General features: G+C 17.1%; 7 protein-coding genes across 7 annotated transcripts; 4 read left to right on the top strand and 3 right to left on the bottom strand.

Annotated features, from left to right (window-relative positions):
• Positions 1–338: 338 nt before the first annotated feature.
• PRELSG_0727400 (conserved Plasmodium protein, unknown function) lies at positions 339–635 on the top strand (the record flags this gene model as incomplete). The annotated part of the gene is made up of 1 exon (XM_028675980.1): positions 339–635. The coding sequence occupies one exon, from the start codon at positions 339–341 to the stop codon at positions 633–635; it is 297 nt and encodes a 98-aa protein (XP_028532515.1).
• Positions 636–1080: 445 nt separating this feature from the next.
• Positions 1081–2118, top strand: PRELSG_0727300 (conserved Plasmodium protein, unknown function; the record flags this gene model as incomplete). The annotated part of the gene is made up of 1 exon (XM_028675979.1): positions 1081–2118. One exon carries the CDS (start codon positions 1081–1083, stop codon positions 2116–2118), a length of 1038 nt encoding a protein of 345 aa, XP_028532514.1.
• Positions 2119–4072: 1954 nt separating this feature from the next.
• Positions 4073–5223, top strand: PRELSG_0727200 (G2 protein, putative; the record flags this gene model as incomplete). The annotated part of the gene is made up of 2 exons (XM_028675977.1): positions 4073–4286; positions 4619–5223. The coding sequence occupies 2 exons, from the start codon at positions 4073–4075 to the stop codon at positions 5221–5223; spliced, it is 819 nt and encodes a 272-aa protein (XP_028532513.1).
• A 1359-nt stretch (positions 5224–6582) lies between these two features.
• On the top strand, positions 6583–7643 carry PRELSG_0727100 (conserved Plasmodium protein, unknown function; the record flags this gene model as incomplete). The annotated part of the gene is made up of 3 exons (XM_028675976.1): positions 6583–7062; positions 7194–7277; positions 7578–7643. 3 exons carry the CDS (start codon positions 6583–6585, stop codon positions 7641–7643), a joined length of 630 nt encoding a protein of 209 aa, XP_028532512.1.
• Positions 7644–7799: 156 nt separating this feature from the next.
• RhopH2 (high molecular weight rhoptry protein 2, putative) lies at positions 7800–13000 on the bottom strand (the record flags this gene model as incomplete). Its single annotated transcript, XM_028675975.1, has 10 exons — positions 7800–7870; positions 8029–8826; positions 8912–9022; positions 9117–9704; positions 9863–10183; positions 10417–10919; positions 11033–11105; positions 11178–11240; positions 11338–11754; positions 11902–13000. The coding sequence occupies 10 exons, from the start codon at positions 12998–13000 to the stop codon at positions 7800–7802; spliced, it is 4044 nt and encodes a 1347-aa protein (XP_028532511.1).
• A 982-nt stretch (positions 13001–13982) lies between these two features.
• Positions 13983–16010, bottom strand: PRELSG_0726900 (conserved Plasmodium protein, unknown function; the record flags this gene model as incomplete). The annotated part of the gene is made up of 1 exon (XM_028675974.1): positions 13983–16010. One exon carries the CDS (start codon positions 16008–16010, stop codon positions 13983–13985), a length of 2028 nt encoding a protein of 675 aa, XP_028532510.1.
• A 1343-nt stretch (positions 16011–17353) lies between these two features.
• PRELSG_0726800 (RNA-binding protein, putative) lies at positions 17354–18943 on the bottom strand (the record flags this gene model as incomplete). The annotated part of the gene is made up of 6 exons (XM_028675973.1): positions 17354–17479; positions 17718–17842; positions 17972–18218; positions 18344–18437; positions 18567–18693; positions 18820–18943. The coding sequence occupies 6 exons, from the start codon at positions 18941–18943 to the stop codon at positions 17354–17356; spliced, it is 843 nt and encodes a 280-aa protein (XP_028532509.1).
• Between the last annotated feature and the right edge of the window lie 407 nt (positions 18944–19350).

The raw sequence follows: 19350 nt of genomic DNA, 5'->3' as shown, positions 1-19350 counted from the left end.
ACTATTTGTATCTGTATAAAAAAAAAAAAGAAAAAAAAAAACTCATACTCTAGATTTTTTTTTAATTTTATTTCATTTTATTTTGTTTTATTTATTTACTAATTTAATGTAGATAATTATATTTTAATATCTTTACTTTTTTATCATTTTAAATACTATTTTTCGTTTTCATCGTAAAAATGAGTCACTATTATAAATATATTTTTTTATTATATTAATATATATATATATATGAATACAATTTATTAAATAACTAATTAAAGTGAAATTTACTCATTTGAAAAGTATATATAAAATGAATTATTTAAAAAAAAAATTTGTATATAAAAACAAATAAAATGAAAATATTAATAAATTATGTAAAAAAAAAAATTATAAGAACAAAATACAGATTAGGAGTAATTGATAAAAGATATAAATTATTTTCATGTGGTATTCCTTTAGTTTTGTTGATGACATTAACTATTAGTTTAGGAACGTACTTAATAGATTTACAATATAAAATTAGAAATAAAAGAGAACAAAATATAAATATAAGAGAAAATAAATTGTTAGAGGAAAAAAGTAAATTATTAAAAATACTAAAAGACTATGACTGTAATAATTATGAAAATATACCTATTAAAAAAGAATAATAATTATGTATATAATATAAATAGTTCATACATTATTTTTTAATATTAAAAAATAAGTCTAATGTTTTTTATCCATATATTATTAGATGCAATTAAGTAATATTCCAAATTTAACCTTTTTGATCTAAAATATTAAACAATTTTTTTTTTTTTTCTTTTATTAATGCAAATATATTTATGAGTATTAATAATTTTAATAGAAGAATTACAAAAAAAAAAAAAAAATATATATTCTTTTGATTAAATAAGTTAATGGAGGAACTAAAAAAATAAAGAACTTTTTAAAAATATTTTTGTTAATAATAATGTATATATATATATATGTATATACATATTTTTTTTTTTTTTTTTATATGAAAATTTATTAATAAAAAACATTGGGTATTTTATAATTAAACTAAATAAATATATTGTATTATATTATTTTTTTCTTTTTTGGTAAAGTATGATATTAAATGAATTAAATATTTGTATTCAGGTAAAATGCATCTCTTTTTGTTCTTCCATTTTTTCTCTTAATACTATAAAGCAACAGAATTATGATAATAATAGCATGAAAAAAAAAAAATTAGATGAATGTGAGGAAAAAGATAATCTAAAATATAAAAAATTAATAGGAAATGTATATATTGGTAAAGTTTTAAATGTAGGGAAGAATGTGGATAATCTAATAAAAGGAAAAAATGTAATAGGAATATTTACTGTCAATAGTAAAATTAAGAATGACGAAATAATGGCACCTTACTATGATATTATTGAATATCCATGTAATGATTTAAAAAGCGATTATTCATTATGTGCTACATTTCGTTCTCTATATGAATCTTATTTATGCTTTAGTGCTATACATTATAATAAAAGATTAAAATATATAGCCATGTTTGCTGACAATATTTTACAAGTACTTCCTCTTTTAAGAATGTTATTAAAAAATAAATATTTCATACTAATATTTTTATCAGAAGAAAATTACCTTCAAAATAGGATTAAAACAAGTTTAGAAGAATTTAATATAAATGGAGATAGTATTAAAGAACGAGTTTCTATATTTAGTATAGAAATGAATATTCCTGAACATATACATACTATAACAAGTAATCTTGGGGTGAAAATTATTGTTGTTTATCCTAATTTAAGTATTGACAAAAATATTTTAAAAAAAAATATTTTTACATTAAGTTCCTTAAATGCTAATATAATAATCACTTATGAATTAGATTTTTTAAGTCCTCATGAATGTAAACTATTATTTGAGAAGGGTATTAAAATACATTTTTTCAATGTTAATAATTATATATATTATGATTATTTCAAAAGAATGGATTCTTTCAATTATGTTTTGTTATCCATTTTAAACAAAGATATTGATATACCATTAGTATCCTTAAATAAAAAGTACTTTTCAACTATGGAGGAAATATTTTCAAATATGCCCTATGAAGGAAGTTACAATATTTATATTAATAAAAATATAGAATGTTAGTAAGATCATTCTTAAATAATTTTTACTGTTTTAAAGCAATACCATAAAAAAAGTTCATTTAAAATGCATTTATGTATTCGCTTATTTTATTTTATTTTATTTTATTTTGGTTTCTTTAAACGATAGAATATTTGTATACATATTAATACTTAAACATTTTACTTTTTTTTTTTTTTAAGAGTATTTTAGTAAATTATAAAGAATATTTAAAAGTATATGAATTTTTATTATTTCTTTTTTAATATCAATCTTTTCTTTTTGAAAAATCTTCATGTACTTCAAAGAAAAAAAAAAAAATAAAATAAGCTAATTTTAGCCCATTTCTAATGTATTAAAAAATATATTAATAAAAAAAAACAATATTAGAAAAAAAGAAAATGGTAATTTGAAGGTTAAGGTAAAATAAAAAGCAAAATTTATAATAATTTAGTACTTCACATTTTTTTTAATTATTAAAAATGAAAAAAGATAATTTAAGTTTGCAAAATAGTTTATTTAAAAATGTAATATTTTTTTCTAGAAAAAAAAAAAAATTAATATATATTGAAATTTCACAAAAAAAAAAACTTTTAAAAAGAATATATAAAAAAAAAATATAAGATTAGTATGCAATTATCTTCCTTTTGTAGAGTAATAATTTTTCCATAAGAATATAAATGAGAGATTTGTACATTTTTATAAATAATTGTGTGCTATTGTTTATAAGAAATAACTTTAAAATGATATTTGTAATAAGAAATGAACTTTAAACATAAAAGAAAAAGAAGGAATATGTAACTACAGTTTTTATTATATTCTATAAAATTTTCCTCTCTTTAATTTTTTTCCTCATTATTTATATTTTTATTTATCTGTAACTTTGAATATAATATAGAAAATGTACAAAATTTAAGTTTTGTTTAATATATGAATAATTTAAATAAAAAAAAAAAAAAAATTTACACTTTTCGTAAAATAATTGGTTAGTTCTTAATTTACTTTTTTTTATAATAAAATTTAATATAATTAGATATGAACAAAAAATTAAAAATACTAAGATATTAATCATAAAAAAAATAGCCAAATTGGAAATTTGAGAATTTTTATTAGAAGTGTATTCTAATACTAAAGATTTTTATCAGAAAAATTAAAGCACACGTGTTCTTATTTTATTATTAATTAATATAACATAAGAAACATTATTTTTATATTATGTTGTTGCTTCATTTTTTATGCGTAAAAAGGAAAAAAATTATATAGAACTTATAAAAAAATACCATTTACGTCATATTTATAGCTATATTACATGGCTTCGCAAGGTTTTTTTTTTAAATGCTGAGAAGTGCGAAATAATCATGTTTCTCAAAAATATATTATGAACTGTAAAGAATTATTTTTTTAATTGTTAATCAAACGTTTATTATTAATTACATATATGTAAAATTTAGGAAATATTTTTAACATCATTATTTTCTATTTATTTAAGTGTGAGTATAAATAAAGTAGAACTAAAAAAAAAAAAAAAAAAAAAAGTGATGTAATTATGCACATGGTCTTATTTCTTGTTTAAATATATATATATATAACTACTTATAAAAAGAAAAAATAACTTTTGATTTCGTTGTTTTAGTAAATATAAATTATTTGCCATTTATACTTTTATTCTTTTTTGTTCTTTAAAAAATACTGTTATCTTTTTACTCTTTGTTGCTTTGTTTTTTTAATAATATAGCTTTGATATAACTGTGAGAAGGGAAACTAATAATTAATATATATTTTGTTTTCAGTTGTAAACATTAACTAATTATTTATTAATTTTACAGAATTTTATTTTAAATAAAAAAAAAAAAGAAAATATATTGATTAATTTCTTTTCTCTTTTTTTTATTTCTGTTTACTTTTTTATTTTTCATATATATAAAATTTTTTTTTTAATAATATAATTAAATTACTTCTTAGTCTATCATTTGATAAAATGGGACAAGTAACATCAAAAGAAGAAGAAATAGAAAGACAAAATATTTATGCAAGCTATCCTGGGCTTGAACAACAATTAGATATGGTTTTTGCATGCCACGATATACACAAGCAAGGAATATTACCATATAAAACAATAGAAATGATACTAAGGCACTTTTTAATGCAATGCGGTTTTATGGAATATGTTTGTAGATTTGTTGATGAAAATGGTACTTTATTTTTTTAAAGAATTAATTACTCGTTTTATTAATTTTACTTAAGATATACACATATTATATACCTTTCCAAATATAAACATATTATATAACAAATATTTAAATAATTCAAATTAAGAAAAGAAAATGTATATTTATAATAATTTAATTAAAATTTTAGCGTATACTTTGTATATTAATTGAAAGATCGTTTTTTTTTTTTTAATAAAAAAATTTTAAAAATGTAACATATATAATATAGTGATAATTATGATGTATAATACATATTTAAATAAAATATTTTTTTATTTTATTTTAATAATTTTTACTAAATATTTTTTTAATAGGAAAATTAGATTTGAAACATGTTGAAAATTATTTAACTAGTAAAAGAATGTTACACAAATTAAAATGTTGTGGAGAAATAATGCTTACTTTAGAAGAAATGAAAGCTTTGGTGATAATATTTTTAAAAAAAATATCAGATACTTATATAGAAGATCAAACTAAATGGATGCAGAAAATGAAAGCTTCTCAAGAAGAACAAGGAAAAGCTTTAGAGGAAGCGATGTCTGAATATGAAAGAAATATTTTATTTAGTCATGCTATAAAAGAACAGCAACTTTTTCAGAACAATAAAAAATTAGATGAATGGAATGAAACTATAGAAAATGCTTATGAAGCACAACAAGAAATATTACGTCAATTTGAAACTAAAAAAAGGGAAAAAATAGAATTAATATCTGAAAAAAATAAAGAACTAGAGATAGCTAAAGATTACATTCAAAAAATAAAAGAAGCCGCAGTTGATAATAGATATGATAATTCTAAATGTTTCGTTTACCCAGCTTCCTCTGCTCCTTGCGGTGCATGCACTTCTGCAGGTGCTGTTCTACCTCACAGAAGATATAAGGAACCTAGACAAAAAAAAGAATATTCATTGTGTTTATAATAAAAATTATGTTCTTATTCATAATTTTAATTAATAAAATTTTTAATAAATTTATATTATTAAAAAAGTATATATATATAATAAATGGAAAAAGGAAAGAAAAATGAGTAAATACTAAATAATATAAATGTAAATATGTAATTGTTCGTGTAATGATGGATATAATACATATGTATTCTTCTAATTATTCTAAAATAATATTATTTACATTTTTCTTATTTTTGTAGATATAAATTAATAAATATCTAACTAAATGAATATATACACTGTTACTTTTATTAAACACAAATATGTGTAAAAATAAATTTTCAAGTAAACATTATTAATATAAAATATTAAAGCTCTCAATATTTTTTTCATTGTTTTCTTATTCTTTCTTTTTCACTTTGCAAATAATGATGAACTATCTTTTTTTAAGAATTATGTTATTTTTTTTTTTTTTTGAGAATTATGTTATTTTTTTTTTTTTTTTGTAATATTTCCATTAATTGATGTATATATTAAAAATAGAGTGAATACATGTAAAATAAATTAGTTTATATTAATCTTACATAATAAATATTTATGTGTAATTAAGTATTCTTAGAATTGTTTCTTTTTTTTTTTTATTTAAAAAAAATGTATTCATTTAGAAAGATGTCTTTAAAAGGAATTAAATTTATCTAAAGAATCCTACTTTATTATTATTTCAAAGAAATGATGTTACTTCAATTATTTATTGCCATATTTGCAAATATATAAATGATAATTTAAAATAGTATAAATAAAATTTTTTTTTTTAATGGAAATTCATATTGCAAAATTTTTATTATTTTACAAATTAATAAGTAAGAAAATTTATTGTATCTTATTACACATTTAAAAAAAAAAAAAAAAAAGACTAAAATGACATTTTAAAGGAATTTTTTTTTTTAATTAATGGAATCAAAAATATCCTAATTCTAATATATATTTAGTATGTTCAAAATGAAATTTCATTAAAGTAAAAATTTTTACAAAAAATTTAAATATTTCACAATACTAAATTATAATTATATTTAGGATACAATAAAATTTATTTTACTTTATAAAAAAACTATAATTTTATGAAAAATAGTTTATAGTTATATTTAAGATTACTTAAATTTTTTTTTCTTTTATTTTATTAGATAAAATTTTTAAAAAAATGAAGAATGCTAATATCTAGAAAAATATGAGTTTTTTTTTTTTTCTTTTTATATAGTAAGAATTTTTAATAAAATTTTGAAGTTTTCTTTTTGTATAATAGAATATTTTTTATATTATTATACATAGGTATATAAGCATTGAATTCCTTTTTTATACCCTTCTATAAATTTCCAAATATGATTTTATGTAAAAATGAATAAAAATGAATTAATAAAAATACTGTCTAAAATAAAAGAAGAAGAACTAAATGATTTATATGAATGGTTAAATAGTTTTACTTTATCACGTAAAATAAAAAATATCCACAGAGATTTTTCAGATGGAGTATTGATGGCAGAATTGGTTAATATTTGTTTACCGAAATTTGTTGAATTGCATAATTATAGTAAAGCTCATTCAATTAATCAAAAAAAATATAATTGGAATACATTAAATGAAAAGGTATTTAAAAGATTAGGTTTTAAAATGGATAAAAAGAATGTTGATGAAATTGTTAATTGCAAATATATGGGTGTAGAAAAAGTTTTATGCACTTTTAAAAATCAGTTAAATAAATTTCATAATGAAATAAAAGAAGGAAATATAAATATTTCAAATGAAGAAAAGGAAAAAGCAATTAATGAAAAAGAAAATTTGCCTTTAAATAAAGAGAATGATCTATTGAATGAACTGGTATTAAAAAAAAAAAATAAATATGATTTACAATACATAAAAACAATAATTTTTAATTAAATTGCTTTATAATTCAAAAAAAGAAAAAACAATATAAGTATTTTCATTTTAATTTGTTTTTCTATAAATAGAATTCTGATTTTTTAAATAATGATGAAATAGTTAAAATATTGAAAGATAAAATTTTTAATTTAGAAAAGTTATTAAAAATTAAAGTAAGGAAAAAAGGAATTTAAATATAAAAAAAAAAAAATGTATATATATTAAGTAATATAAAGTAAAAAAATTTGCATTAAAAAAAAGATAACTATAATAAAATATATATATTTATATAATTTAAAAAAGTACAATAAAAATATTAAATATATGTATATATATTAAAAGACATAAATTAAAAATTTTTTTGTATTAAAAATAAATTAAAATTAAGAAAAAAAGAGAAAAAAATTCTATAATTTTCTTTTTTTAATTTTCCTAATTTCCATGAATTTATAAAATTCAAAAAAATTTTACAGGATAGTAAAATAGATATTTTAAATAGAAAAATTGATACTTTGAGTAGAATGAAAAATAAATTTTAAGATTTCTTTTTTTTATAAAGAATAAGAGAAGCTTTTATTTTCATTTCTTATGAATTAAAAATTCTTCTATTTTTTATTTAGATAAATCTTTTAAAGAGTTTTAAATATTTATACGTATATATATATGTAATTTTATATGTTTTTTTTTTTTAATAACTATTTATTTTTTAAGATATACAAATTTTTTATTAAGTCTTCACTTATCTCATGATATGGATCCTCCACATCTATTAAAAAAAAAAATATGAAAAATATGTATAGCAGAATAATAAGAAAATATTTTAGAAAAAATGAATACAACACTAAAAAGAACTAAAAATATTATATATATATATAGAAATATTTATACATATGTAATTTAAAAGAATTTTTTTTTTTCTTTTACCTAAATTGTTAATTGATAAATCATAATTTATAAAGCATTCATGATTAGGGTTTTTATTTATTAAATGTTCGTTTTTTTTAAGAAATATAAGAAAGTTATGATTAGGTGGAAAATCATAAACTGGTTTATGAGATAAATTAAAATGTGATTTGTTAAGAAAAGAATTTAAAAAATACGTACTTTTTCCCATACAAACTTTAACACTATTGTTTTCAATATCAATTTTACGTATCCTTTCTTTAGTTAAATAATCTGTATTTAAATTATGAACGTAAGATTCATTTACATATATAATCATTTTTTTTCTTTTATTATGTAAATTGTGCTCTGGTACTAATGCATTTTTAATTATAACATCTCTTTCCTTGGGATTTTGATCTTCAAGGATAACCCTATTAAAATGTTTTGTAGTACAACGCCCAAAGCATTCAGGTATGTTGATATCATCCATTAGCAAATAATCAAGTGTTTTTTCAGTTAAGAATAATCGTATAAGTTTTGTCTCATATACATTATCAATATTGTGAATTAAATAATACGGCTGTTTTATTACATAAACTTTTTTATTCATAAAATGATTTGGTTGTATTCTATGAATAAAATCACTGTGATTTTCTTTATAATAATTATATTTACATTGAAAGTAAGCAGTTTTTATCTTATCAGGAATTTCGCTACGATTTTCTTCTTTGTTGTCTTTTAAATTAAAAAAAAAAATTTGCATTTGTTCTTGACAATATATTTCCGAAATTACCAATGGAGAATAAAAATCTAGTAAGTTCAATTCAGATATTTTTACTAAAAAAAAAAAAAAAATTACCATTAAAGAATAATAATAAAATTATAGAAATGAAAAAGATTTATGTTTTAATAAAAAAAATACCAGGGAAATATTCAACATCTTTTACTTGTTTTTTTTTTTTGAATATATAATGAATATTTGCCCATATTTCAGAGAAAAAATTTTTTATATATGTTCCTGTACCTAATTTACCTAAAGAAAAAAAAATAAAATTTTTTTTTTTTGCATATAAAATAGAGAAAAAAGAAATTATATTTTTTATTATTTAAAATGAATATAATTTTACTTGATACGTGCATCCATAATGTTCTAAAATTTTCAAAATTACTAAACCAGTAACAACTATAATTATCAATTAGATTTTTTGTTTGTTCTTCAGTTAGAGGACTACTCTGCATAATAATTTCAGTTTGTTTTTTTTCGTATTTTGCTTTATCTCTTAAGAATTCTTTAAATTCAGCAGCAACATTTTTGGAAACAACTTTTTTTATATAAAAAAAATCATATACATCAATAGCATCATTGACTCTAAATCTAACAAATTTCTTTTTTAAAATAATCGATTCTAATAATTTAGCAGCTTGTCTTCCCAATTTAAAACAATGATATGTTTTTAAAAGTTCTGGTGCAACCGCTAGTTTAGAAAAATTTTTTAATGAAATATTTTCCATATTCATAGAATCATATATATTAATTTGAAGTTTGCAATTTAAAACAAATGAATACGCTAATTTTTCTATAGTTACAGGATTCCATTTATTAATACTTAGATTTATTTCAATTATTTCTACTAAAATTTTTGGTGTTAAACCGTAAAAAGAAATATCGCATGAGTTTGTAATATCTTCAACTAATTTTTCCTGAATTGATTTTCCTTCAAAAGAAAAAGTAATACAAAACAAAATGTAAAGAAGTTGAAATATAATATAGTAAAAAAAAAAAATAGAACAAAATTTAATTAAGTAATAATATTGATATAAAAATAAATACATATATAAATTTAAATGGAAATATATATTTATATTTTATTACCTCCATTAAAAATACAACTAATCATTAATTTTTTATATAAACTAACATTCTTGTCATAATAAAGAGATTTCTTACTTTCTTTACCCCATAATACAATTATTACTAAACTTAAAATTTTCATAACTTCTTCTAAATGACTTAATTCAGATGAATCTGAATTATTTTTGATATTAATAAAATTATATAATAATGAACATCTTTTTTTCACTACTAAAAAAGCATCAGCATATTTCTGTTCAATTAAAGGATAAGATTGTTTTAAAAAAAAAAGATCCTTAGGCTTGTATCTAGATATATCTATATGTGATTCAATAAAGAAGACTTGAAAAAAAAAAAAAAATTATAAAATATATTAAAAATAAAAAATATAATAAATTAAGAGTAATATTTATAAAAAAAGCAACTAAATAAATAATAGGTCAGAAACAAAATTTGGAATAATATGAGGAATAAATAATAGTAATAGAAATTAAATTTAAAAAATTCTTATTACACAAATGCATATATACATATGTATATATATACACCAAATACATAAAAATATGAATACATACCTAAAGCTAAAATATAAGAAGCAAATACATAACGATAACTTTTAGAATAAATATCATGATTTTTCCCTATTATATTTAAAATAGTGAAATAAGCATAACTTGATTTATCTTTTAATCTTCTTTTTAAAGGTGTATTTGTAATAACATTAATATTAATAGCCAATTCATTAAATAATTGATATGCAAGACTATATATATTCGGAATATTCTTATAATACTTATTATTATACATCGTATTAAAAACGTCGTTTTTTTTCTCATCAAAAAAGAAATAATTATTAGCAATCGAGTCAGCATAATCATAGCTAAATTTAGTTTTTAAAATATTTGTTTTTAATATATGAAAATCATTTCCATATTTGAAAAAATTATTATCTAAAGAAAAATCTAACGAATATAACGATTTATCCATTTTTAAAGCTAAATGTATCAAATCAACTAACTTGGATACTTGTGTATCCAAATACATTAATAAGTGTCCATTCTTTAGGTTAAAATTTCTGCTAACTTTTTAAATTATTTCAAAATAAAAAAGCAAGAAAAAAAAAAATTAATAATTTATTAAAAAAAATAGTTTAAAAAATGAATTATAAAAAAAAAAAAATAATATTTTTACTAACTTAAAATATGTCTAACGAAATGTTCTTTTTTGATACTTTCAATTACATCATTAGGATGAACATAAAACCCTGTTAATAAAAAAAAAGAAAAAGAAATGAAAAAATGAAAAAAAAAAAAAAAGTGAACAAATTATGTTATACATCCAAATTTATCGTATGTGTAAAGGAGATTAAGCCATAAATCCATTGAATCTTTAGAATAATCTAAAAAAAAAAAAAGAAAAATGATAAAAGTAAATGCAAAATTCAAGAAAAAACAAAATTTTCTAAATAGTTTATTTATTTTTTTCTTTTATATTACTTTGATTTATATTGCAATCTTTAAATGCCATTTTAAAAAAGAACTGAATTTTTGTACTATCAGATGGTGAAACTTTAAATTGTTTAAGGAATTCTGTCAAATTTTTTGTAAAATGTTGAGTTACTTTTTTTTTGTCTAATTCTTTTAAGTTTGTATATTCATTTTTTATTTTAAAATTATTTATTAAAGATCTACTTTCCACATAAGGAAATTTGTTCAAATTATAAAAATTATATGCTAAATGCTCAGAATTTTTATTTTCTTCATATGCTGTTTTTAGTATATATAAAAAAACTATATTATTTGCCCTATATAGATTTACGAAAGTAGGTATGACATCTTCCTCTGTTATCCAGGATTTGTCTTCATTAATAAATAAAAATCCATAATATATAAAAAAATTCAAATCCGTTAAAACTAAAAAAAAAAAAAAAACATATTATTTATTAAGAAAAATTCATACAAATATGCAACACAGAATTATAAAAATATTGTTTTATTTTAGTAAAAGATAATAAAAAGAGACTTTTTTGTTTTATTTTTAAAATATATGAAATACATTACATTTTTCTATATCATCATTATCTAATTCTTCAACAAAAGCTGAAATATCTTTATCAATACTTGTAATTGAAAGTAAATATGTTTTTACTGAGTTCATTAATTCTTCATACTTTTCTTTATTATTCAATTCTTTTTTTATGTTAATAATTTTTGCTGCTTTGTGTGCATAAATTATCTTTTTATTCTTCTTATTATCTAATTTATGTAATTCTAATAAATTTTCTTCTTTCTTATTTAATATTATATTTTCAATAACATATAGATCACCTTCTAATATAGGTTCATCTAATATTTGAATAACATCTTCCTTTTTTTTCTTCATACTTAAAACTTTTAATATATCTTCTTTAGAAATTAGTTTACATTTTTTTCCTATATGAGACATTATATTTAAAAAAATTGCTTTCATTTTCAAATATATTTCAACTTGTTGATAAAATTTTTGACACAGATGAATATTGTGTAAGCAAATATTTTCTTTATATATTTCAATGAAATTTATATGTGAAACTTCACTTTTTAAATTTATTTCATTTTCATTTATTTGAAAATAATAGGAGTGATACTTAAAGGATTCCTTTATGTTTTTTACTATATTTTCTTTTGGCTTCCACATATATTCATCTTTTTCACTCCTTAGTACTAGAAATTCTTCTACATCTTTTGTATCAGATATTTCTAATATAAATTTATTATATCTTATAATATTCCTAGCTTTTTTATTTATATATTTTAAGTTTTTATTATTTTCTAGTTTACTTATAATGTTTGTTAAGGCATATTCATCCTCTTCAGCTTCACTTGCATGAAGAGATCTCGTGTGTATTAAACTTAAGATAAATTCATTCTGTTCATTTATATTATGAGGAATATTTTTTTTGATATTTTTTATAACATCAGAGCATTTTTTTTTGAATGATTCTTCACTATATCTTGATAATTTTTCACTAATATGTATATACTCAAGTATATTTATGCATAATTTTGCATTTTCTTTATTTTCTAATTCATTTTCATCTGATCCCGAGGGAGCCGATTCATATAAATTACTTTGGAAAGAAGAAAAAATTAACAATAAAATTATAGGAGAAGTTTTCATCACTTTAAAATATATTTTTAAAAAAAAAGGGTTAGAATACGTAGCTAATAATAGACTACTTCTGAAAAATGAAAAAAACTTAGAATTCAAAAAAAAATTTGTTGAAGTATCTTTCTTCTTAAAATTTTTCTATAAATTACAAGGTATATGCAAAAAAAAAAAAAAAAAAGGGAGATAAACAAATATAATATGTATTAAAAACTAAAAATACATAAATTATAGTAATGAAAATATATATTTAATTTTTAATAAAAGAAGACAAACTGTATTGGATTTTTTTTTTTTTCATTTGTATTATACTATACATTTTTAAAAATAAAATAAAGAAATACTATTAAAACAATTTTTTCTTTAAATAAATTTACATTTTAAATAATAAATTTATTTAAAAAAAAAAGAGAGTTAAATAAATTATCATGAATAACATGCGACTTAAAATTTAACCTAATTTTGTATTCTTTAAAATAATTTAGGAACGATTTTTTTTTGTGATATAAAAATAACGAAAAAAGAAGTGTATAAAAATATAATAATAATAATAATAATAATAATAATAAAATTATTTAATAATATATCTAACTAAAAAGGTAAATTAAAAAAGTTAATTATTTAGAAATAAAACTTAATTATATAAATTCTTATAAAAAAAAGAAAATATTTTTTTTAATCCGAAAAAAAAGAATTTTTTTTTTTTTGTTATGCACTAAATGCTACCTAATAATTTATTCTTTATATGTTCTTATCTATTATAAGATATAATTTAAATAAAGACCGATTTATAAAATAATATTCTTATGATATTAAAAAAAAAAATTATTATTAAAAAAAGACATATTTTAATAGTAAATTGTTTTTTTCTTCTTTTTCTTTTTTATTCGTTGAAAAATTTAATTCAAAAATTGTTCATGAATCGAAAAATATATATATATATATATATATACATTTGCAATAAAATATATAAAAAAAAATTACGAAAAAAAAATTATAAAATATTTTTAATAAAAAAAAAATTATGAAATAATTTTTTGTAATTATCAAATAAGGATGTGTTATTTTCTTTTTTTGTTTCATTTGAAACATAAGTATTTTTTTTAAGTTTTAAATTATATTTATTTAAAAAAAGATTATAAATATGTTCTATTATGTAACTTTTATAAAAAAATATATTTTCATCTTTTGTATTATTAACACTTAATGTAAGATTTACTGAATCGATTTCATTTTCATCTTTAATCAAGGAATAATAATAGTAATAGTCATTTTTTTCATTTGAAGTATTTTTAATTGTATTAAAATAATTAAATAAATTTTCATATGAAAATTGTTTTTCTTTTTTTTCATTTTTACTTTTTGAAAATTTTAAGATTTCTTCATCAGAAGTATGAGAAATTCTAGATTTATTAATATATTCATTTTTTTTGTTTTTATCTTTCGTTTTGTCATATATGTTTATTATTTTGTTTACCTTTTTGTTGATATTATTATGATCACTTATTAAAAGTGATGATCTTTCATCATTATTATATTCACTGTTTTTGTATAAAAATAAAAAAGTATTATTTTTTTTTTTTATCCTATTAATTTCTTTTATATCATTCGTAGTTTTCATAATATAGAATTCTTTTAAGTTCATTTTCAAATATAAATTATTTTTTTTTAATGAAGTAGTATTATATAAGGAATCATTTGATACATTATTATTAATGGAAACCATTAGTTTATTTTCATTATTTTTGTTATTTGCTTTAAATATATTTTTCTTTAAAATGTTAGAAAAAACATAAAAAAGGATAGGAATATTTTTATTTTCTAATAATTTATTAAAATATAATTTAAAGTTTCTTCTAAATTTTATATTTATAATTAAAAAAATAGATAAGTATTTACACATTTCTTGATTTTTACAATTTATAATAAATAAATAAATAACAAAAAGGTTTACTACATCAAAGTAAAACAAGATTTTCAACAAATTCATATCATTGTCAATAATGTATAATAAATTTGAATCGATACTTCTAATAATAAAAGAATTATAATAATAATAATATGATTCTATATTTTTATTAATAAGATACATATTTTTTTTATATAAATGAAAAAAAAAATAGTTTTCATCGCTATTCTTATTATCGTCTTTCTCTTGTTTTTTGATAGGATGTTTTATTACATCTAAATCATTACATGTTATTTCTTTATTAGATGTATTTGCTATTTTCAGGTTATCTTTTTTAATAATATTTTCTTCTTTGAAAAAACTATATTCTTTTAATAATTTATTATTTTTATTTGGAATTTTCTCTTTAAATATAGTATAAATATCTTCTACTTCTTTATTTTTTTTGTTTATAATACTTACATGCTTATTTCCTTGAATTGACTCTTTATTAATTATATTGTAATTACTAAAATTGGAATTCTTATATAATTTATGTACTTCATTTCTTAATTTATTATTTGAATAATCATTTTTGAAATTTTCATTATTAATATCATTTTGAAAAATAAAATATAGAAAATTGATTATGTGAGCAATGAAATTATTAAAATAAATATTTGTTTCTATGTTTATTAGTATTTTACGTTTTTTTTTGTTATCACAGTTAATATGTTGCTTTAAATATTTTTTTTCAACATAATTTTTAAATATGTTAATTGATTTGTTTGATTTAAGAAAATCTTTTATTTTTTTTGTATATCTATTTTGTATTATTTTTTTTCTCTTCAATTTTTTTAAAATAATTTCTTCATTTATATACTTTTTATTCTTATTTCTGCCTTTATCTTTTATCTTATTTTCCTTTTTTCTTTTCTTTTTTTTACTTCTTTTACCATAAAGAGTTAGTAAATAATAGTAGCTCTTTATTATTTGATACAAAATATAAACAATTTTTTTTTCAATATAATGATTATTAATCATGTAATCACCGTAATTCATATTTGTAACTTTATTATTTAAATTCTTTTTTAATTTTTTCAATTTATATATGATTTCTTTTAATTCTTCCATATTAAATTAAGAAAAAAAATTTATTTTTATAAAAATACAAAGATAATTGTCTATAATTCTTTATATTACATATATAATATAAAGATATATATATATATATATATATATATATATATATATATATATATATATGTAAATATTTATTAATTTTTATCTTTATAAACAAAAAATTAAAATATGAAAATGTACCTATTCTTCTTATTTTTTGAGAGAAAATAATAAAATGGTTAAAATCTTACGGACAGAAAAAAAGAAATTTTTTAACAAAAAAAAAAAAATAAAATAAAATAAAAATAATAAAAGAAAAGAAAAGAATAATACATGAATATATTTTAAAAAAATAGAATTTAATAATTTAAAAAAAATAGAATTTGAAAATTTGTAGATAAATGAATATGGAATGAATACAATATTACTTCAAAGAACAATTATAGTAAAAGAAATAGCATAAAAAAAAAAATATGATAAATAAAAATTGTAACAAAATAATAATATTTAAAAAAAAATATTATAAAACAGATAGGAAAATTTATAATGTAATTTATAATTTTAAGAATAATGTAGTTATTATAAGTGAATTTAAATGTATAAGAAAAAAAAAAAAAAAAAAAATTCATTAAAATGAAAATACACTGCCACTTTTCAATATTTAATTATTAAAAATATATATATTTTTTTAAATTGAATAAGCAAAATCAATTTCTTATATTTTAATTAAAAGATGTTTTAACTGAATGAAATAATATATATACATAAATGTTTCTATCTTAACAGAACTATTAGAAATAAAAATTTAATTAATTTATCTCTAATAAATATATATGCTTTAATTAATAATAATAAAAAAAAAAAAAAAAAAAAATACAATATATACAACAGATCAAAACGTAATATAAGCACTATAAACCAATATATATAAAAAAAAAAAAAAAAAAAATTATACATAAATAATTAATGTAACTATTTTTATTTTCCTAATTTAAGCAGAATATTTAGTAATAATAAAAAAAAAAAAAAAAATATTAAATTTCACTTCAATAATTTATCACAAAAAGCTTTCGTGTAATTTTTTTATTCATTTTGCACATTATTTATTCATCTATAATTTTTTTTTTTAAAATCCATCTTATTTTAATTTAAAAAAAGACTAACTGTAGATAACACAAAATAAAATATATACATATTAAAATGAATTATGTATATAATAAAAAAATGAAATACGTGCATAAATATTTTATATTTTTATCATTAAAATTATAAATTTTAAATTACTTTTTATTATATTTTCTTCATTCTTTTTATAATAATGTCTTAAAAAAAAAAAAAAAAAAAAAAAGGAATATTTAACGGCAATCTAAAAATACTCTAATTCGGTTATCATTTAAAAATCCTCCATCATACATTCGTACTGCATCAGATGCTGCTTCATTTTTTTCATATTCAATACTCACAATTCCCGTTAATTTTCTCTAAAAAAAAATAAATAAATAAAATAAATCATAAAGAAAATTTTATTATTTTATTAATTTAGTTAATATCGAAAAATAATTTTTCAAAAAAAAAAAAAAATGTTTTATAAGACATTTAGCATACTTTCTTAATGAATAATATATGAAAATATAAAATATATAAATGATAACAATATATAAAATAGATGAATGCTATAGAAAAAATAGAAAATAAAAAACTAATAAATTTTCATTTTACTTTTTCATTCATAAGTATTTGCACATCAACAATCTTTCCAGTTTCTTGGAAAGCTGAAAAAATATCTTCAGCATTTAAATAAGTAGGAACATTTGTTACTATTATGGTATTATTTTTGTGTGTTTCTAAAAAAAAAAAAATAAAATAAAATAAAATAACGAAATATATATAAATAAATATATTTTAGAAATGGTAAGTACATTTATATAATAAAAAAAAGAAGAAAAATATTAAAAATATGTAATTTCTTTTACCATAAATATTTTTATTACTATTATTATAAGGTGTAATATTTTTTTCAAAAAAATTATTTTGATAAGTATTGGGATATGGCATATTATTATAAGGGGAGTAGTTATTATTTACATAATAAGGAAAAGCATTTGGATTATAAATGGGAACTTTAAAAGGAGGAATAATTTTATTATTATTCAAATTATTATTAATAATATTATTTTGATTCATATTCTTTCCATTCTTTTTATCCAATATCTTTTTGCCCTATATTTAAAAAAAAAAAAAAAAAAAAAAAATTGTCAAACATATACTTTTTTATTAATTTTTACAATAATCTCTTTTTTTAAAATATATTATCTTTTTTTTTTTTTTTTAAATTAAATAAATACCAAAACAATTGTAATAGTATCCCCGTCTAATGTTTTGTTATTCATAGTACTTATAGCATTGTCACACGAATTTTTATTATCATATTTAACATACCTACGTAATTAAAAAAAAATATATAAATAAAATTATATATAAAACAATGCAAAAAAGAAAAAAAAAGAAAAAGATAAATAAAATAAAATATATAAATAAATATTATTACTTATATTTGATGTAACTTACGTAATTTTTTTATCATTGTCGTGATATATATTATATATTTTCCCAAATTTACTAAACTCTTTTTTATACAATTCTAAATTTTTGCTATTAACATTAGATATAATTATGCTATGTAAATACTTCTGACCTAAAATTAAAAAAATTAAATAATATATATTTAACAAAATTCTTTCTTTCTTTTTTTTCTCTAAATATATATATATATATATATAGGTAGATAGATGTATATATGTATTTTTCATTTTATTGTTACCAGTATTTTTATCTATAAATTTATTAACAGTCTTTTTTTCATTTGAAGATTTCAAATTAACTTTTATGTTTTCCTTTTCTATGAGTTCATCTAAACTCATATCTATTTTACTTTTTATACTCATTCTGTATAAATATTAGCATGCCCTTTTATTTTTTTTTTATCAAAAAAAAAAAATACATTTACTATTACTTTTTTAAAATAAAATGATGCACAAAAAATAGAAACAAAATTTTTATATATATTAAAAATAATATATTTCTAAATTTTTTTTTTTTAAAAGAATTGGTAGAAATAAAATATTTGTGTTCCTTATGTATTTATTATAAAACTATTGGAACAGAAAAAAAAAATTTCAGCTAATTAACCGTGAAATATACTATTTTCAAAAAAAAAAAAAATTATTTTTATACAAGTTTATGTATTGTTATCTATCATATTTTATTATATTTATTTATTTATTTATTTTTTTTTTTCATAAAAATGTAAAATATTAATTTTTCTTTTATACTAAAAATTTAATATATATAG

Source organism: Plasmodium relictum, assembly GCF_900005765.1.
Source record: "Plasmodium relictum strain SGS1 genome assembly, chromosome: 7".
Classification (NCBI taxonomy): Eukaryota; Apicomplexa; class Aconoidasida; order Haemosporida; family Plasmodiidae; genus Plasmodium; species Plasmodium relictum.
Note: the sequence above shows the minus strand (reverse complement) of the source record. Positions and strands in the feature narration are given on the sequence as shown.